Source organism: Stegodyphus dumicola, chromosome 4, assembly GCF_044657685.1.
Source record: "Stegodyphus dumicola isolate Sdum_Otavi_A_Nest chromosome 4, ASM4465768v1".
NCBI classification, from domain to species: domain Eukaryota; kingdom Metazoa; phylum Arthropoda; class Arachnida; order Araneae; family Eresidae; genus Stegodyphus; species Stegodyphus dumicola.
In genome coordinates this window covers 201695067-201718095 of record NC_140771.1, presented here as the reverse complement: position 1 = coordinate 201718095, position 23029 = coordinate 201695067, and the positions used below count along the sequence as shown (strand labels likewise).

The window sequence follows — 23029 nt, the reverse complement described above, 5'->3', positions numbered from 1 at the left end:
CAACTTTCTAGTTATTTCAGGCGTAGTGATAATTTCTTTTACGTCTATTGGAATACTAAATTAATTACTAGTTTCAGATCGACTCATAATATAGTAATCCTAAATTTCTAATAAGAAATGCGAATTTTAGTTTGAGCAAATTTTATCCACGTAGTTGAAGGCCGACCATCAAATGTAACACACATGGATCACAGTCATATATTTGAACGCAGTTGGGTATTGCTGTTTAAAGAGAGGTTCAAATATCTTTAAACGTTCTGTTTAAACTTTTTTATTTTTGCAAATGTTGTTTCATGTTCCTTTATAATGTCCTATAGTACTTTATTTATACTTTTTCCTGTACCTCTATTTGTCACTTTGTTACATCAATATTACACTTTCGTTAATATATATCTTCCTGAGTTTGGGCGAAACAAATCAAATATATCTTAAAAATGCTATGAATTTCGGAAGAAATGAAATTTAAGTTAAGGTCTCTAAAACACAATTACTTTTATTAGTAAGATAGGAAACAGTTTAAAGAAGAAAAAACTTGGAGATCTTGAGGCAATTCAGAAACTAGTTGTAGGCATCCCTGTGTGATTCCTTAATCCCTACTAAGACAGCTAAGTGAACTAGCCTCCTGCTATGTAAATAACAACTGGTTCCGAAGAAGATTTAAACAAACTTTTTATTTAAAACCTTAAAAATCGAATAAATGCACGGCTTGTGCTTGCAATTTACAGTTTAAGTATGAACTTAAAATTACATGTAATGCAAAAAGGCGTTATGTGACAAAATCCAAAATTTACGACAGCAATAAAAAATAATCACGTTCCTCACAGGAATGTCAAACGTTCGAAACGAAAAGTCAAGAGATCGATGTAACTAAGATCCATATAATTCAGCGTTTTCAAGGTTCTTCTGACATTATTGTGAGGAAAGGGATAATGCTTTGTTGCTCCTGTAAAATTTGGCTTTTAACACATAGCCCTTTTTTATATCTTCCGATTCATTTAGATTCTAGAGACTACAATGTAAACAACCTAACAAGAGTATGCTCTAATTTAGTAAATGGGCGATTAACATCGGCCAAAAAAATGGCTAACTCCGATTAAATAAGTAGCAGAGCTGTTCCAAAGAACAGTAAATACTACGGTCAGTATCGCTGCCAAAAACGCTCTTTAAAAAAACAAAAAAATCTTTCAAAGGCAGCGGGTTTCAACCATTTTTGCTCCATGCAGGCCTTTTGCCATTGTCATGGACGATCATCCTTACCTGCTCTTTTCCAAAATTAGACAAATACATACATTTGTTTAAATTTAGATTATTATTTAATATATTTGATAAGTCAAACAAGTGAAAGTTGTATACTTTCACTTGTTTGACCAGATAAGATACCAGATAAAAACCAAATAGATAAATACCAGAACCTGAATAAAAATAGTTTTTCAGATTCGTAAACTAAAACTAAATACTTAACAAGTAATTAAAATTCTAAACTTTAAAATTCCCCTCGGGCGGAAATGATTAGTTAATGTAAAATATTTTAGACTATGAAAATACGAAATAGGGTGGAAACATGATTATTGTTACTGTAGAATAGGACAAATATCTCTAAAAATAGCAATAGCTCTCACTTGTTCTAAATGAATATTTTTCTAGTGATTCAAGGTAAATCATCTTTTAGCATTAACGTTTAACGTAAACCTTTTACTGTTTGCTTTCCTCCCATGTGAAGTCATGTCACCATGGTAAGCAAAGTAACGTACTCTTAACGTACATCATACTCTCAACAGGATGATATTTTGAGCTCAAAAAAGACCCTAAAAGTGTTTTGTGTTCCATAATAAAAGACAGTCAGCTATTCACTTGTAAAGGTGAAATGATATTGAAATTATAGCAAACATATTTTTAACAAACTGAACCGTTCTAAGAATTTCGTGCAATACATCTTCCATTGATATTGACTATGCTGTTCTGTAGAAACGTAAATAGAGAATTTTAACAGTGATGTTTAAGTTATAAATATTTATAATTATTATTAATTCAGGATAACAGGTAAAAAAATAATGTTCCGCTGCTACAGTAGAAACATTAATAAAGAATTTTAATAATGGTACGAGAAAACATCTATTAATATGCTATAATACCGGTTATTAAAGACTGGCATTGCTTTAGAAAATAGCGCTTATTTACAAGGGCTGACACACACACAAAATAAATAAATAAATAAAAAAGTAATAAATAAATATATAAAAATAAAAAAAAACGAGCCTAGTCTAAAAAATCATTGTAGTTACAGAATCAGTTCTCTGTGACATTATCAACTTCAAACTTCCTTCAGTATTCACACACATCTGTATTCAGCACTGTTATTGCTGGTAACAGCTCTGGCACGAGATTTTCGGAAAACCTTTCATTAGATTCTTTGTTTTTGCCTGAACCTCTGAAGCTGAGGCAAAATGGGTTTCCCTTAAGTAAGATTTAACTTAAGGAAATTAAAAAAAAAAAAAAAAAAAAACAAAAAATGTCGCATGGAGGTAAATAAGGAGGATGACTCATCAGAGTAATGTTTTTTTCTGGTCAGAAATTGCTTGACAGATAGGGCCGTGTGGCGGATGCATTGTCCTTGTGCAACAGCCATCCATCACCCCACAATTGTGGCTTTTTTTCCTAATTTTTTCACGATGTCTTATTAGTAGTTCAATGTAGCAGTGTTGATTAACAGTCTAACCACTGGAAACCCATTCAATCATGACGGGCGCCCAGCACGTTCTTCTTCCACACTCTCCCTACCCCCTGAAAACCGCTTATGCCATTCAAACACACGTGCATGAGACAAAGTTTCACCTCTACAAACCTCGGTTAACATTTGAAATGTTCCCTCCATAGCTGATTTCTTATGTTTCACAAGAAACTGGCTGTTGATTCTCTGTGAAATTTTTATATTAGACATTTTTCCGGCAGAATGCAGTTGCACGTGTTCACTGAATGACGCAGTACTCCCCACTAGCGTGACCAGTTAAGTTGAAACTGGCCACATGAATGGAGGAGGTATGTGGCATGACGTCACCAAAACAGTTGTTGCCAACTCCACTCTGTTTTCAAGCTACATATTTAGTCTTTTTTTTTTTTTTTTTTTTGTATAACACCTAGTATATAATAGATCAAATCATAGGAATTTAGGTTAAAAAGTAATCTTAAAATGTACAAAATTTTGCCATTTTTCTCGAGCTTTTGATTTGATTGAAGCATAGATTATTTGAAATCAAATCTTTTTGAGAACTGAGTAAGACAGACTAGCTTATGTTTATTTTTGACATTTAAGCTACGTAACTCTGTTTTCTTTACAGATAGAGATATATATTCCGTAAGTTAGATTAGAGATATTTTTACGAATATTAGAGATTAAAGATTTTTAAGTCATGATAGATTATTTGATATCATTACAATTCAGATGCATTTAAAGGTAATATTTGACAACTGAGAAATATGTTTTACGTAAATTTAAAGTTTTAAACGCACGGTAACTAATAAGGTGATTCTCATTGCATTGTCATGCAGCTAAATCAGCTTCAGCTCTTGCAGAATGATTGTATTTGTGCAAGTGTAGAATACAGACAAATTATAAAAAATGAAATCTGATTTATTTCCTTTGCAAAGATCTCTCATATTGTCATAAAAATTATAAATTATTTATATTAAAAAAACGTACCCAGTTTAGAGAGGTAAAATGATTTTCATCACATAATATTTTCCAGCTATATACTAAAAAGCAGCTACGAATATTAAGCTGTTATGTGATATTTAATGAGAAACAATTCCTTTTTTGATCAATGAAAGCTGCATATTTGAACGCTTTGATTTTTATGTCTTACATGCTGTTGAATGAATGATTCAAAAGCAAAATAATAGAAATTCATTACCATTATTTACAATCTCTGAATTAATTGAATTCCGTCAAATTCATGTCAAATTTAATTATTCCTGAGCTTCCGTTTCCTGCATTTATTAATTTTTATTCTTTCAAATCCCTTATTCAGAAATAATTTTCCTTCTTTTCCTTTAATAAAAAGGCCAAAGCCATCAAAGTCAAAAATTAGAAATGCGGAGATTCAAAGCTCTAATTAAAAGGAGTTTTTCTTTTTTATCTTGCAGAAATATACGACTCTCAACATTTCATCAGCGAGCCAACGACAGCGAGAACAGAAGCCGTTAAGGGTAAGTTTAATCTGTGGAAAATTACTGCACCGATCCTGTTTTAACCTCTCTTTTAGCATCGACTTATGTTTCGCCGTCGATTTAATTGGAATAACTCGAAAGCACATGTAAAAGTGAAGTTAATGGAAGACTTTACCTCGCATGGTTGACTCGTATCAGCAAAATATCGACATGAAACTTGTCTGATTTACTCAAATGAAGCTTAATTAGCACATTAAAGTGTTCAGAGGAACGAAGAGAACATCATCGAAGGTAGGGGAAGAATAAAAAGTAAATTAATAAAGAAAATGAAAACTGTTAAGGAGTTTGTTTTTTATAACACAGTTTTAGCCTCATTTGCGGTGTTTCGGTAAACATATTATGCATACTTCTCATGTTTAGGAGAATAAATTTTTTAAGGTTTTTTTTTAAACGGATCCTTTTTCAGATAACTTAGCTAAGTTTTGAAAATATTTATTAGTTATGAATGTAACTTACTGAAGGTAGAACACTAATGACATACTAAAGGTTTTAATACTTTTAGAAAAAGTAAACAATTGTAGCATGACGAGCTACTTTTGATTGTAACACAAAATAATGTTCTGTTGTAAAACTAACTTCTGTCTGCAATTGGCAATAGCCCTTTATAATTCTTTAGTTTAATTGGGTATTTTCCTTTTCTGTCCTAAAAATAGTAACTATTCATAACATATCATTGTAATGTATCATTTCAAACTCATTACATAAACTGTATCATTTCAAAAGTAATCCGCATCCGGATATTACGTTTGCAATGCTGCAATGCAGATACCTTTCATCTAATCATTGACTGAAGTTTTCATGCTATTAATACATCATTTTAAACTGCTTTATTTCCAATTAATCCACATCCGACGATCTTGCGTAACGCTTCAGTGCAGCTATACTATCGCCAATCGTCCTCCCCTCCCCCCCTTTTTTTTGAAAAACAATTTTCCTCTCTCTTAGGTATCTTCTTGAATGTGTCGACACTTTTGCGCTTTACTTCCCTCTTGCTAATACGCACATCTCGTTTCTCTCTCTTATCCATCATAAGTCTCACGATGTAAGCTTCTAAAAGTCTGGGGTGCATGTTATGCCCGTAATGATATGTGGATTAGAATATGCATCTCATAATTATTTTAACCCCTGAAATAAAATGTATTGTATCTATGGATCTTTCTCAGCAAATTTCATCCTTCTTTTAGATACTTTTTTCCTTTATTTTATACATGTATAATAAGATAACTTGGAGTAAGTTGCAACGGTGGGCAATGGCTCTCTGCGTTATAATCCTGTGAAGGCTTTACTGCGTAGTTAGAAAAATGGTACTCTAAAGAAAGACTTGAAGACAGATGAGGCCAAAGTGAATATAATTTTTATTGCTGGGCATGAAGTAATTATCGGAAGTATATTTTTCATCACACGTGGTCATGGGCGCAATACGCACCCCACAATTTTATACAGAGTATCACATTTTAGATAACGGCGTAGTTAGCACAGCGGCAATGCAAAGGAAGAGAAGTAGCCTCTTGACTGCAAGGCAGCTGAAGCAAAAGTGTGCAATTATCTAATATGGAGGCTCACAAATATAAGGTTTTGAATTAGATTTGAAATATTTTAGATTAGAAAAACAGATTAAAACAGTTAAAAATGTTTCAGTTTTCGAAATTTCGAGTTCAAGTTTCGAATTAGCTACGTCATGAGCAATACTCAAGCCATGGAAGGTGTATTGATCTAAAAAGGACTCAGTCCAGAAAAGTTATTACGATTTTTAGAGTAGATAGATACTAGAGATGTTATCGCTAGTTTAAGTTATAATTTTCGGTACTTTTCCGTTTTGCCGGCGCAAGCGATAAAGTCGCCAATAATGGTACAACCGATGCCAAACGGAATATTCTCGCTGGTAACCTTTTACGCCTCATTTTAAAAACAAGTCGCAGCTTTTTCTTATCAGATTGATTGTTTCTTCAATAGTGGCATATAATTACATAGAATTTTTATCAGATAGTTCAGTTTTATGTCTAAGGCCATTTTCGGTAATTAAGTCAATCAGGATGCAATCACAGCGCTTACCCGAAGCCGAAAATATAGAAAAGGTAAAATCAAGGGTTAAATTCATCAATTCTAACGAGAATGCATTAGCGAAGTAAAACACTGCGGTTTTACATAATTTCCGAGTAAGCTATTCGTACGAATTGAAATATTTCTTGCATTTAAACTTGCGTTCCAAATTAAGATTTAACTTGAAATTAATGTAGATAATTACTGAAAGCATTAGATTTTTGTAGAGTAGTTTACGTGAGATGAGATCGCTTGGGGTCACGTGATACGAACTCGCGAATCAGGATGTTGAACCATGAAAGCATAGTAAATTCTTAAATTAATATCTTTTTACAAATTTATTGTCTTTATTTATTGGCTTTTTATAAAATTTTAAGCGATATTAAAATGTTTATGCCTTCAAAAAAGAATTCTTAGAACTAACATTTTTTAAAAATATTTTTTATGTGTATATTGTATGTTGTCGCCAATAAAGTCTGCTTGGCAAGATTTGCGCCGGCCAAACGGAAAAGTACCTAATTTTCCTTTACATATTTTTATATACCTACATGTATATAATGAATTAATACGACGTAAAACGTAGTTCAAAACCTAATCCAGCTGTGCCTTGAAACTAGCAAGAAATGGTGGTAATAATGCTAAATAAATTAATTTGAAACCTTTAATATCCATCTCAAATTGAATTTGGAACGAACCATATGCAGTAATAAAAACGAGTAGCATTATTATTGTATATTATTTGTCCCGAATTGAATATGGGTTGGATTTTGAATGTTTTAATTTAATTTATTTTCCACGTTTTTCACATACAGACATATATATATATATATATATATAGAGAGAGAGAGAGAGAGAGAGAGAGTGTAAGAGAGAGCACAAATTAAAATTATTTGAAGCAAAAATTTGGAAAGGAAACCTTACATAAAAGTACTTTAATATTGAAACAAATCAATAAGTATAATGGAGTAGTACTTGATAATTCTTTAGTCTTTTTAAAATGTCAGCCGAAAAAATTATCAATAAATCCACGTCCATTTATTTTATCTAGATGAATCGCAAAGACAAAGAAATTAAAATAAAATTAGCTTTTACATTTAAAACAAAAAGGATCTAATGAGACGAAATTTATGCAAAATTTAAAGTAATAATTTAAGAAAATATAAAGAAATGTTTTAAAACATTCATCAAGATATAGAGTGCCCCGTAAACATTCGAAAGGAAATATGTTGAAAAATACACAGCAAAATTGCTTATATTCAAGTATTTATATAAAGTTACGAAAATAAGATCAGTCAAAATGTTTAAGGTATTTTATTTTTACAAATTTGAATAAACTTGTTTTTCGATAAATAGTTAACTTTTAATAGGACAAAATGATGTAAAATTCATAATCAAATCGTCAAAAAATTATATAACTCACAAATTACTGTAACTCAAGCAGAATGTATTCACGATATTTGCTTGGAGAAAACTCGGGATAATATTACATACCAGAATCGTAATTAAATACATAAATGAGTAATGTAAGAAAATTCTGAAGACTTCAAGTTTAACAATCTTGAGAAAGAATTTACTAATCAAAATTTCAAAATATTTTAAATATATATATAAAAAAATCGGAACGGTTTCATATTTTAAATTACGTATAAGGGACGTTTTTTTAAGTTTTGTGTGTTACCTTTATTTATTAAATATCATATTCTTTGCACTTAAACCATAAAATTGAGTTCAACAGCAATGCCGCAAAATAATTTTAAAATTAGCATATCTTTAGAATTTCCGATACACAGTTCCGCGCGCTGGAGATAAAAAGTTCCCTCCTCCCCGTAGAGTTTTGTCATTGCTCGTTTTTAAATCGTTAAGTTTGTTAATCAAAAATTCGTTAAAGTTTTACAAAATATGATAGTACAACATCGATAATAATAATAATAATCGATAATAAAACAAATTCCAAATGCCCATATTCGCAGTAGGACAGTAGGATTACGTCATTCAAAATTGGATGGCTCTAGGAACCGTTATTTTATCACAATACGAGAAACATACATACATTTATGCAGATTCTTCATTATTTAATTTCTTCAAATATAATACAGGGCGGTAATATTTGGTTTCAAAAGTTTGAAAAGTGAAATGGACATTCAGAGAGATTCGACGCAAAATTGCAAAACGAAAACAATAATCCCTCAAGCCAATTTGGACTAATAAAGCTAAAGATGGATGACAACACATAAGAATTCACTATATGAGAGATCGCGTAGAAGATTAAGATTTTATGTGTCGTAGAAAAAAACTTTTGCCAAGAATTTCCAGTCATTTTTCAGTTTCATCGCTACAGGAATTTTTGGGTAAAGGAAAAACAATACACGACTTAGGTGCAGCAACTATACATAAATGAAACCATATACTAATATTCTAATTAATATTCTAAGCTTTAGAGAAACGCAAAAGCTACACAGTGATTCTAAAATCAGTAAACATGTCGAAAGATAATTGTGGGCCTGTACTGACGTCTCAGCTTCTGTTTACTAAAATATCGTTTGCATACGGATAGAAGCTTCCATGCAATTAATTGTTTACTTTAATGTGATGAACGTCTTATTGTCATGGACCGTCTTATTGTCATGACTCTAACAAAAGACTGAACTTTGCGGGAAATAATGCAGATTTTGGTAAACAAATTGTACCTAAAAATGAAACTTGATGTTTTGCATGCGATCCTCAAACAAAGCGGAAATCATCTGTTTGGTTAAGAAAAGTTCTCGCATCCATAAAATGTGGTTTCAAATATCTCAAAAAAATAAAATGTTGGTGAACATTTTTAATTGAAAATGGATAATTAAGGAATTTGTCTGAGTTAGACAGTAAACTCCGCAATATTTAATGGGCAGACTTCTGAAAACAATACATAATATTAGGCCTAAAAAGAGCTCAATCAAGTAACCGATTTCCGTTACATGTCACTGCGCTGCCATGCAGCTTTATTCTCGTCATGTGGTTTCTAGCAAAGAAAGAGGCATGCTTCTTGGCCATGCTCTTATTTATCGTATTTGACACCCGAAACTATTTTCTTATGTTAAAGTGAAGCTTCACTTCGAAATCATTATTTTAATATTGAATAGATTAAACCTTCGCCACAACTGAACAATAATCCAAAAGAATGAGTTCTATAAAAGAATTAAACAGCTACATGAACATGTCAATGTTTTACAGATTTAAAAGGACTGTATACTAAAAGGTAAGATTGTTGTTACCTTCAGCATTTCGTTTGTACATAAATAGTTCTAAAATGTTGTAGAGACATTAGATCTTTTTTGAAGCAGGAGAAGTGAAGAATATGTAACGCCTTCGCGGGGAATCGAAACGCGGACCTCTGGAATACACGCCCAGCGTGCAGACCACAACACCACGAAGGCATTTCAAGAAGGCGGAAGAAATACCTTATAATCTTATACGCAATTTCGGGATATGTTGTAAAATTGCTGACAAGAGCTGAAGAAATATTTAGAGTAAGGTCATATAAAAACTTCACTTGAAATGCAAAATCAGCTGTGATCTCTTGAACTCTTTCTTTATATGAGCGAAATAAATTTGACCCTTAAACATCTGTCACGAAAACATCCCAAAATGAATTTCCTCAAGTTTTCTTTTGTTTGATAAATATTTTAACTAAGCTAAAATTTTTCCAATTATTTGCATGTAAATGTTCTTATTTTCAACTATGCTTAATTTCGTGAAAAACTCAATTAAAGAAGGAAGGCGAATAATAAGCTTGCTTAAAAAACAGTATCGAAATATGCATCTAAATTTCTGTAACTTAATTAGTTAATCCAAAGCCACTTTTGAGTATTTTAATTATTATTTTACTATCCGGAGAGAAACTGTAACATTTTATCACATATGAAAGAAATGTGCAAATTAAAGGGCGGTTTTAGATAGTGCAAACACGTTGACACATTGCTTTAATTTTCTTTTCTGGCAGAAATACTGTCTTCATTTTTATTCTTAAACTGATTTATAAGCTAAAACATGTAGTTACAGAAAATTCAAAATGTATCCATTGCTTCTCAACTGTTATCAATGTGCTTTAAAAACAGTAGAATGTGAAGTACAACAGCATTAAACCGTATAATAACAATAAATTTAAAAAAATTACATAAACTCATAAAAAGCATTTATCAATTAAAATACTATCACTGAAATGTTACAAGGAAGGTCTTTTCTGACGGTTTTACCCGTTCACATCACTTAATCAAGGGTAAATTACATCAAGTCTCTTGTTTGGGAAGAAAACAACACTTTTATTAAATGACTAAGATTATTTCGGTTATCAGAGGATCTATACAAGGAGATGAAATCCTCTGACCCAGTCAATCTCAATTCAGGTATTATAATTGAAGGAATTAAATCCTATTTAGCACTATGCACTTTCAGTTTTTCGAATACTGAAAGAATGGAAAAATTCAGATTTCTTTTTTTTTTTTTTCTTTTTTTGAAGGTTGTCTTAACTACTCCTTTGAAAGCTAGTCCTTTCGCTTTTATGTCAGGCACTTTTTCTTCATGCAGTTCTTTTTTCTTTGCATGCACTTTTTATACTTATTGCTAGTAGCAATATCCATACTCACAAGGCTTTTACTATTACAGATTTGCTTGAATGTTAGGTACAATTCATTATGTAACTTTTAATAAGTCTTCCTAATCTGAATACTAAGCAATAGAACAAGCGAGATACGAAAAAATCGTACGTGGGAAGGACTGCCAATAGAAAGTGATTTCCCAGAACTTTTAAAAAAACTCTGAATTTCTGAGTTGTAGCACATAGCTTCTTTGCCTAGCAATACATTGGTTTCCCTTTATGCAAATAAAAAATATGACTTTTCTTTATATGGATGTAGATTTCATTAAAACAAATGCTTTTACAAAGCCTAGAACATTTCGGGAAAGTAAAACTGGGATGCTTTGCTAAATTAAAACCAATATTTCAAAATGAATACCATTATTATAGAGCTACAAAATCATAACTTCATAATAGCATTGAAATCATTTATACGAGCACTTATGTTATGTTATGTAGAAGTGAGGGGGACACCTAATATTTACCTAAGTAAGCAGGTATTAGCCCCACACACTAACTAGAAAACTAAGAACATTCTGGCATCATTCCTCGAGTCGTGATGGAAATTGTTGAGTACCATCACGTAATATTAAATACAAGAAGTGCAAGAAGCCAGTGTAATAATCGAAAATTTAGAACATAAAATGAAAGCCCATGTACTTATTCTTCCAATTACTAGAAACGTTTTAGTGTTGAAGATTAATAAGAACTATATTTCCTGATTTAGTTTTAAAATTGATACAATCGTTGATTGTTTCTTTCATTTAAAATGGAGATAAAAATCTCATCTGTTACAGACAATTACGCAAAAAGGGGCTACGAAGCTGATAACCAGTTTTTACTACTACTACTACTACTTTCATAAATGTTCATTAAATGGGAACAACCTGAAATTTTATAATCTAAATTTATATTATGTCAGATCAACCATTAATCTTAAACCGCAGGAAAGCGCGTGGGGTGTATCATACCCCGACCCTACATAAAAGTAGAATATTCCTAACTTGTGAAACTGAAATTCTATGCTGCTTTCAGTAGCTGAGTTTCTAGTTGTGGTTGACTTTCAGAACCGCTTTTTCTTTGCCTGTGTGTTTCAGAAAAAGATTTATCGGTATTTTGTTGGAACTGGGGTATGACACACCCCACGCGCCTGTTCGTGTAAGTGTTTTTCTGACTGAATATTTAGTTCAGAAATTTATTTCTAGAGTGTAACAGTAAATATTTCTACTCGCAAGTGATTTTAAAGTACTTGACATTAAATTCTTAAAAATTTCTAACTGCATTATGGTTAAAAGAATGAGTCCCTATGAACTGGAGATGCAACGCATGTGAGATTTATTAGAAATATTTGAAAGCGATGAAGATTGCATTTCGGAAATTGAAGATGAAACTAAGAATATTTTTTACAATGTTTTGGTTTCGAAAAAGATAAAACATTAATTCCTGATGTTCCTAAAAAAGGAAAAACTGTTCTTATGCTTTCAACATTATATAACGATCATACTATAGATGATATTATTGGAGAAAATAAAACGTCAGGAATTATATGTTTTAATAATATGACTAAAGAAGCAGTGGATATGGGGGATGAAATGTCAGCCAATTATTCAATTGCTAGAATAACAAGGAGGTGGCCAATTTTTCTTTCCTGCACTGAATGTTGCTGTAATAAATGCTTGAATTATATTACATTCAACTGCTAATCCACCAACCAGAAACATAAATCTGTTTTTGGAGGACTTAGCATTACAATTAATGAAAAAAAAAATATTGAACAAAAATCAGAGCTTAATACTTTTCCAAGAAATTGACGTACTGCATGCAAAACAAAAGCAGAAGTTTCGACGAAGAATTAAAACGAATACATGAAATTCGAAAAGTATGAAAGATGTGATAAATGTTTTGCCCTCGCGCCAAGGACAGAAGAACGTGAATGCAATGTTTAAAATGTGAAAATATTCTGTGCCAAGAACACATGAATGTATTTCGTTCAAAGTGTGAAGAAATAAAATAAGCATGGTGTATTAGAGATGCAATAAAACTTAGAGGCATGATGTTTATTTTTTTTATTATTTTCATTTATCTTAATTTTAACTCTAAGATTATTTCGGAAATTAATTTTTTGAAACGCAGTTATTATTCACGTATTTATAATACACGAGAACAAAAAAAAAAAAAAAAAAACAATTTTAAAACTAAATAATACTATTTTTATCGTATTTTAAATATTGGGGTATGTGATACCCCACGCGCCCTTTCTAGTAACTTTTCTTGGTGCGACTTCCGCCGGGTAATAATTTATTGTTAGTTTCTTTAGGAAAGTATAACTATCTAAGAAGGAAGAAGGCGTATGGTTTGAAGAGCGAAATTTAACGAAACCTGACTTCAGTTATATGTTTACTTATTATTGCAAATTTGAATTACATTTAAAGTTTTAATTAAAATTTTAATCTAAGGCTTTAGAAGAACAATTATCTACTTGACATAGTTAAGATGGAAAAAATTCTTACATGTAGTCAATGTTATTAAAAATTTAATTAAAAAGAAATATCACATTCTTATGTCCGCGCTCTCGGGGAGTTCGTGCTCTTGGGATTCGTTCGTGCTCTCAAGGTACATCCGTGCTCTCGTGGTAATGATAGCTACTATTGGAAAATCCGTGGTACAGTTGCAACGAAGTCGCAATTGATTTTTCATGTATGATGACGCCTACAAACCTATAATTTCTGCAGTGGCGCACAAACTAAAAATGTGGATCACTTTAGTCGACTGATTATCGTATTCCTTCCCAGTCTTTCTTCAAATGAAGAAGAATATAAGAGAATGTAGCAATCTTTGGTTTGAATTATCGTTGTGTAAATGACTATCATGTTCCGCAAGCTTCGGAAGAACCGTGGTTCGAATTCCGAAAACAGCAATATTTATTTCTTAAGTTTCTGGTTTTTATGTTTCACGAAGACCGACGAATATAATTAATATCAGAGGAACATTACATTTAAATATAGAAAGATAAAAACGGTTCTGTTGGCATACGATACAAGTTAATTTGATGGTGCTTTTTCTTTGTTGTTTTCTGAAGGTAATTGCTGTTGACTCAGTACGAATCATCTCGAGTATTCGGCAGTAATACTTTATAGTTAAAAAGATTTTTAATTTATTTCTTACAGGAAATATTAAAACTCATATATATATATACATATGCAAAAGTCATCTAATAATAAAGCAACTTTTATTCAACACAAGGCGCAAGGTGCTCAATAAAATAATAATTTTGCCATCAAACTATGAAAAAATAAAAATTTTAGAAGTAAAGTTTAAAAGTTTTCGAAGTCCAAACATGTATTTTTTCATGAAAAAAAAAATATTTTTGCTTGCATGTTGAAAATCATTTTAAGAATATAAAGTGCTTACTAGTTTTACCCATTCCCAAGACGGTAGTCATTCACATTTCTCAGATTTATAATCTGCTGTGAAGCTGAATAATTCAAGCATGTCCTGTAATGCATATCTTACTCAGCAACGCGAGAGAAAATCATAAAATGGAAAATAATAATCATTCTGGTTTCTCAATTATTCAGTATGTAATCACTCCCAATCGATACAGCGCTTTTGTACTAATGTCTCGCCCATCTTTTTGGTTGTGTCGCTTCTTGAGGAATAAAAAATCACTAGAGAATAAAACAAGAAGTTGAAAAAAAAATACAGTAACACATCATGGTGTATGGCTTCACAACCTTACTCACGCAATTCGGAATTAATGTGAGTGTTCCTTAGTTGTTTCACATTTCATTTTTTTTTTTTTTTTTTTTAAATTTCCGGAAGGCTAACGTGAATAATTAAAGTTACGAAGCGACGGCTCCTTTTTTCCTTTTATCATTATTATTACAGTTACGAAACAATCTCGGGTTTGGACAGCTTATTTGATTGCTATTTGAGTCCGTGGCTGTTTTAATCAAAGATGGGACTGGTTTTTTGTCAGTAAATAAATTGTGAGTTTAAAGGCTTAGTACGGAAAGGAAAAGTGGTGCATGTTGTATCTTAAAAAAAGCTCCTACGCTTAGTTATGTCTGAAACCAAGTAATGATAAATTACTAACAAATTTGTAAATTTTGCATTACCAGCTAAATAATTACTTGCTATTTGGATCAACCTATTAAAACTTAAGGAAAATAATTGCAATAATTTATACATGCAAAAAGAATGAATAACCTATAAAACACCCGTTTCTTTTAAACTTCGACTAAATATAGGTTGCCTTAACATGTGTAACATGCATTTGCAAAATGCTAGTAGGTTTACTATGAGATGTACAAAAACTACACAATATTGCTTCGGTAATAGGATTTCTTGCAAATTTACAGAATTTACGTAATAAATTATAAAGTTTAATAAATTTTATGCAATTTCATTTTAAAAAGATATAAAGTATTTCTCCCGCCTTCTTGGCATGCCTTCGTGGTGTAGTGGTCTGCACGCTGGGTGCGTATTCCAGAGCTCCGTGGTTCGATTCCCGGCGAAGACGTTGCTGATTTTTCATCTTGCCTCCTTCCAAAAAAGTACCTAATGTCTCTACAAAGAAATTATATTTCTCAGTAAGTGTAATAAAAATCAAAATATTTCTGAAGTATAACAGATGAATAATATCGGAATCACAAAATAGTATATGCAAGTTCAGGAAAGAAGCTGGAAATTTTCCCTGTCAAAATGGCTACAAAGTTTTAAATTTAAATAGAATTTTTGAGAATTATTATCTTAGAATTAGCTGCTAAGTAAAAATCGCAATGTAGTTTATGAATAGGGTAAACTATAAAATGAAGTTAAAGCAAATTTTGGGGAAATTGTATTAGTGCGAGTTTACTTTGTTGTGAGACAAGTGTACCAAAGTTAAATGCGTTTCTGATTCATGTGTTTGGTTCTGTTGTATTTATATTCAAGAAGTAGGACATCGCAGTTTCTACATAATTATCTTCATCACCGCAATCTAATCCATTGTCTACACGAAAAACATATTTTAAACATATTACTATTTACTAACTATATGTGTGTATTGAAGTAATAATTGATAACAATGGTGTCAATAGTCGCTCTTTCCTGGATAGTTTAGAGCACTGGATTCATAGTTTCAGCCAAGTATCTGAAATTTTGAGCCTGGCATGATATTGAATCATGTGTTCCAGAAATTATGTAAAGGAACTAAACAGTTATTAGTAAATTTGTTAGATATGAAGCTAATAATGCTGTATAAATTATATTAGGTTTTAACTAATCCGTTCATACTACTTTTTGTCCAAACAAACATATAACGCCTTAACATAAAAAGGTTAAAAGTTTCAGATTTGCTTAATTTTATGTTTGTTTATGCCTATATAACATTAAAAATTCTCGTTAAATAAGGAGTCCTTTTTTCGCTGAAGATAAGTAAATCTTTTAGAATTCATCTTAAACTGTAACTCAATTCTCCTCATGCACCAGAGTAGTATCGCTTTTAAAATAAGTAGCTTTCGGTAAAACACTGTATTTACACAAGAATAATGCCCTTTTTGTTTAAAGGAAAAAACAATACAATAATTTAAATCTCTTGTTTATAGAAAAAAAGAGATTAAATAATTATCTTATTTCCGAACGTTATTCTACAATTTTAATTCGCAAAAAATATAAACGTGCGTAATATTATTGTAATAAGTAATTATGCACAAGCAATTACTTATTACAATAGTAGTCAAAATTTTATTTGGTGTACTCTATATGCTTATAAAATAATTTCACCGAGATTGTCTATTTTTTAGTCTATAATTTAGAAGTAGTAATTTTGTCTATAATTTAGAAGTACTAATTTTCACCGAGATTGTCTATTTTTTAGTCTATAATTTAGAAGTGCTAATTTTGTCTATAATTTAGAAGTACTAATTTTGTCTATAATTTAGAAGTACTAATTTTCACCGAGATTGTCTATTTTTTAGTCTATAAAAATTAGAAGTACTAATTTTTTTTTTTTTTTTTTTTTTTTTTTTTTGCTTTCGATTGATTTAAAATCTTTTCGACAGAACTGTATTTGAGTAACTCAAGATTCGAGTAGATTACTCGAATGGAAATTTGTGACACAATTGTTGAAACAAATTTGGAAATTTGTACCAAAATAATATAGATAATTGCTTGTAGTTTCTAAAACGCCATTAGCTGTTACATTTGTTATCTATCCGCTCACATTTATTCGCGATACAGAATTTAAAATGAACTTTGGTATGAGAATTACTTAATCATTCCCTTTTACCATTAAACTGTATTGTATTTTTCTCTTTTTTAGTTTTTCTTTATCTAGTTTAAATAAAAGCTTGTTTTATATTTTTTTTATTTTTTTTTTAATTTTTATATTTTTCATTCTCAATTTCACGTATCAATCAAATTACTCAATTGAAAAATAACTTTTCAACAGCGAATAGTCTATTTTCGTTCACTTCCAACAGTTAGGTTATTATGTACAATTTGTTCAAAAAATGCACTATTATCTGGTGCTGCTTCCAACGGTTGTGTTATTATGTACGACTTCGCAGTAATTTATGATTTACATCTTATCCTTATTTATAACTTTGCATCAATATTCATGTCTATTACCTGCGATTAAAAAAGTTGTGTATTTCACTTTAGACAATCTCCAACGGAGTGCTCACCATTTCCGCTCATTTTTTTTTTAAAGTTTGTGCTGTCTATAAAAATAATAGCTTATTAATTTCAAGTCCTTCCTGTCGTTTAGTTTATTCGATTAAGGTAAAGTACCCGAGGGCTATCTGCCTACCTTTTGTGACTCAAGAGAAACGTACGCTTGCACCGCCTGTGACTCAAGTAAAAAGGAACGTATGCTTGCACCACCTGTGATTCGACTAAAGAGAAATGTATGCTTGATCTTCAGCAAAAATCTTTTTTTCCTATATAAATTACCACATAATCTACACTGCTTCCCTGTACTGTTGTAATTCATGATGAAACCACAACAAGCAACCTCTTCCAAATGTGTCTGAAAAGATTTTATAAGGAAATTGAGTTGGGTTCAGTAAAGGTCTGTAAGCAATCCACACTAAAATCTATACTAATTGATGTTGAGTCCGTTTCGTGCAACAGAGCTTCCCGAGATAGCGGTTATTTCAATTCTGTTACAGATCCAAAAACACCATTGGTAGGTTCTCTCCTATCATATAGGTTAGTAAGCAGCATTTTTTACTTTTTTCACAAATGTGTAACTCTCTTTTCGTATCTTGTGTTTTATTACTATCAACTGACTGCTATTCTCTAAATTTATATTACCAGTGTTTATTGTAATATCCATCAACTGATATTAAGCTACTAATCTATTTACTTTTATTCCTTTAGTCCTGAAATAAATCAGCAGTTTTTGACAAAGTATTTATTTGTTAGCTAAATTCTTGAAACTTCTCCTATTTTAAAATCACCATTTTCCTCTGTCTATTGACTATCCTTATTGATTTAGAAATATTTCCAGATCTGGATGTTGCACTCTGCAAAACATTCAAAATGTTAGTGAAAGTTGAACTTCGTTATTACTGCACACCCAAAAATCAGAAATTATGATAAAATTTGATATAAACTTCATTTCAAAAGACTTTTTGACGCTTATTCTGATGCTGCGGTAAAACTGTGAAATGTTAAGCTTGTTTTTAAAACGAAGAATATGCATGAAAAACCGACAAAAAGTAATTTAATAGTAAATTTAAAAGATCTAAATCGAATTTTTGAAGGAAAAATAAAATCAATGGCAAAGTTTTAGCTGTACCGAAAACTGCCATGGCCGTCTTTCTAGCAAGAGCAAAAATAAATAAATGTAATCGATATGAACGGAAACTATTCAGAAGAAAAAAAATCGCTTTTTTTATTATGATATGATAGCTTTGAAACCATGTTTCCAAGGGAAAATCACAGGACGTCCAAAGAAGAACGAAAACTTTCCCTTCAGCTACAAGTCATACTGTGGCATATTAAAGATATTCTATAAAATTAATACTGCAGCATATTAAAATATTCTATAAAATTATAATCGTTTCAGCATTCTTGTTTGAAAAGGAAACGAATAATTTTATTTCATATTCTATGAAAATTTCAAAATTTTATAACTGAACAACTTTTGAGGGATGGAAGTTTAAAATACCTTACCTCAAATGGACGAAACCAAAATTGCGAAGAATTAGAGTTTAAGTCGCAAATATTACGTAAACTTTATTTAACAAATATTACATAAACTTCAACTAATATATTGCAAAATGGCAAATATTACATAACTTCATTTATTCCACTGTATCCGAGGTGAAAGCGGCGAAATTCTGATATTTATAATATACTCTTTAGACAAAAAACAAAACAACAACAAAAAAAAAGTTCAAAAAATCAAGGAACAAAACTGATTCAATAATAAATTTGATAAGAGATTTGAAAAAAAAAAAAAAAAAAAAAAAAAAAACAAAAAAAAAAAAAAAAAAACAGTTTCACTGTAAAAGTTTGTGCGTGCTATAACTGAAAACTATTACTAATAAGTTAATTCCTAAATAATAGTGTATTAGGAATTGTTAACTTAAGTACTATTTATTTACTATATAAGTCACATAAACACCATAAGCGAGTTAAATAAAAGCTTTTTTATCATCCCTTTTGAAGTAAAGAAAATGTATTGTCAAGTTTCCGAAATATATTTCGAAAATAAAATACAAAATATAATAATAATTTTCTTCATCTTCAGTTTTAATTATTTCTATTTTAATTAGTGCTATTCCGACCAATGAGTATGATTCGAATAATGATTTTCATAAAAAGCTGTTGTCAAATACTCGAAAAGTGCAATTTTTCTCGTCCAGCTGCGTAACTGAAGCTATATTAATATGTTCCAAATTAAAGAATATCTGAATATATCACGTGTGTCAAGATTTTCGAAGGATTTAATGATAATTACGTGACATGTTTCTGAATAAATTACGCCTCAAGGTGAACATTAACAAGAAAAACCTAGAGCCATTGTTTTATCAACAGAAATACGTCTAATTATTTGAAAGATATTCGTGGGTACAAAGGAAATTGCATTTTTTTAAAAATAATTATATAACATATAAATGAATGTAAAGACCAGCAAAAAAATCTTCCGTCAAAAAATGTTAGCCTAATTTTTTTTCTTTTGGCTGTACTGGCATTTTAAAAAGCAAAGGAGAATTATACGAAATAATAATGAAAATTGAATGATTATATAATTAGAATAACTTTAAAAATCTGAAGCGTAAACCGTTCTGCTTTGCTTATAATTAGAATTAATTTATAGTGAATTTTTTTGATTAACAAGTAGGTAATTCCAAATGTATTGTTAAAATTAATTATGCAGAAGATAATTCGACTTATTGTTATTAAAAACAATTTAATTTTATAAATACAGCATTGTTATTAAAAATTACCTGTATAATACGATATTTCAATACATAATGCTTTAAGTTCGCAGTGAAGGAACAACGGAATTTACCTATCGTTTCCTATTCTTCTACCTCTTATGAATTTCGAAATATTAAGAATTAATAATAAATTAGTAAATTGCTGTTTTCTGTACATTCATGAACGCATTTCATGAAATTCCCATCCTGCTTGAACTGCGAAGTAAAATTCCACAAAAAAGGATTATATAATATAAATTCCACAATATAAATTCACTACTTTACATTGATTTATAAATCAGACTTTTAATTTTGCAAACTAATACGAACCTCAAAATAGTTCAATAAATCCAGAAGTTGTTGAATAGGAATGAAATTGAAAACGCTATAAAGATATTGGGTTTAGTGGCGTAAATAAAGAAAATGCAAAGTTCATAAATAGAAGAGTTCTATAAAAACGTTTAACTACTATACTGCTTTTGCATAGTTTTGCTATTGATGAAAGCAAAATCCGCGAATATATATATCTGTATATAAGGAAATGTATATATCTGTATTAACTATGAAAATGAAACATACATAACTATGAAAAAGAAACATATATAAGTTTATAAATCACTTTTCAGGCAGCATAGCTCACATTTTCTCAGGTAGCATGGTTAATATGTTTAGGTAGGTAAACATATATGTGGTTATTTTAAGCTCTAAATATTCCGAAATTGTTGCCATCAAATATTATCGCCCGGTGTTATATTTAAAGAACGAATAATCTGCATAAATGTTTGTATGTTTTTCGCATTGTGATAAAACAAGGTAGAAATTTTGAACTTTGTACTTTGAAATTTGAAATTTGAATTTTGAAATTCAAAATTCAAAATTTTAAAATTTTGAATAATGTAATCATGCACCGAATATGGGCATCTGGAAACCGTAATTTGGAATATGGAATTTATTTTATTATCGATTTCATATTTTGTAACAATTTAACGAATTTTTGATTAACAAACTCAACGATTTCAAAGCCAGCAATAGCAACACTGTACGAGGGGAAAAAAAATACTATCTCCAGCGATCGAGACTGTGTATCGGAAATTCTAAAGATATGTTATTTTTAAATTATTTTGCAATAATGCTGTTGAATTGACTTATATGGTTTAAGTGCAAAGAACATGATATTTAATAAATGAAAGTAAATCATAAAACGTTAAAAAAACGCCCTTTTGTGCGTAATGTAAAATCTGACAGTTTTCAGTTTTTTTTTTTTTTTTTTTTGTGTGTGTGTGTGTGTGTGTGTGTGTGTATGTATTCATTCATATTGTGTTTATTGTGTTTTAGATGTCTGCAAATATACGCTCTGATTTACATTTTGCTCAAAGAAACCATTCGGGTACTAGAACAAAAAACTAGTTAAACAAAGGAAAAAAACAGTCGTTATAGTGATGTAGTTCATTTAAACGTTGCAGAGGACGTATAGTTACTCGAATTCTCTCTTTTTAAAAGTTTTGCTGCTATTCTAGAGGAAATGGTTAGATATTAGCTTAATATAAACTTGTGATTTTGGTGCTATATACTTTCGTAATTTTGATTTTGAATGCATGCGAAATATGATATGAAGCAATTAAATTTGTAAGACTGTAAAAAAATAAAATGAACTAAAATTTCCCCCAGATAAGCTTTTACAAAATTAGAAGATAAAACAAATAATTAAAAAATTACACTCACCGCGCTTTCGCTTCTGAATTCAAACTTTAATTAAATTGTCCAAAGTGAAATTAAATAATTTTTATTTCCATAAGCCTCATTTAATGGAATTATTTCTTTACCTGTTTTCGTAATTGAAAATTTGATTCATACGCTTATTTATCTTAAAGGATTAGAAAGTTTAATATAGGCTTCAGATTAAGGGCAAAATATTTTCAGGTAAATGCAGCAATGTTAAAAGGAAATATTAGAAATGAATAAAAGAGCGGCCAGGGAGGTTTAGGAAAAAAAAGAAATGAAATTTGAAATTTAAAACCTTATGTTATACCTCTCCTCGTATGCTTTTGTTAAACTTTCCTTCGAACCGTGATTAAGGTAAGAGGAAAACAGGAAGAAGGTTTTTACTCAGAGCATTAAAATAATTATAGGGAAAGTAGTCTTTACACCGAGGCAGGAGAAATCCATTAATATTCCGATTTTACGTCAGGGACAAAATTTTAATTATATCTGTGATGCCACGCTTTACAATACTCAAAATTTATTCTCTGCTGGGATTTCTTTCCAATATTATTTCCAGCTAATAATGTTGCAAGGGCTGCATTATTGTTTGCATCGATAGAAATGTAATCAAATCACATTACATTATCTGAAGCTAATTCACAAAATTTGAGAGAAATTTTATCTTAAATCGGCTAGATTACCAGAATTGCATCTAAACGTTTTTAACTAATGTCGATACACTGGAAATTCACTGAGATATTTTTGCCCAGGGTCATTTCTTTCAGAATGATATGCTTAATTATTATGATTCACAAGCAGGAGGTATTGTAATGTGGTTAAATATTAATCTTACGTTTTTATTTGCTTATGAATACATTTATAGTATGTTATATTAAGATAATGCCAAAAAAATTATGCTCTAAGAAATAGTTTTTCGAATCGAATGGAATTTTATACATATGAAAGCTATGGTTACATATTTAGTGATTATAACATCAAAGCTAAAGGTTATATTATTATACGAAGGCTATAT

At 30.4% G+C, this 23029-nt stretch overlaps 1 protein-coding gene across 1 annotated transcript in view; it reads left to right on the top strand.

Moving 5' to 3' along the window:
• The window catches only part of LOC118182601 (lachesin-like), an 886001-nt gene that overhangs the window by 836978 nt on the left and 25994 nt on the right, over nucleotides 1-23029 (top strand). The window contains exon 7 of the mRNA XM_085815905.1: nucleotides 4141-4203. Coding sequence (XP_085672031.1) covers nucleotides 4141-4203 — 63 coding nt within the window. The remainder of the gene's footprint in view (nucleotides 1-4140; nucleotides 4204-23029) is intronic.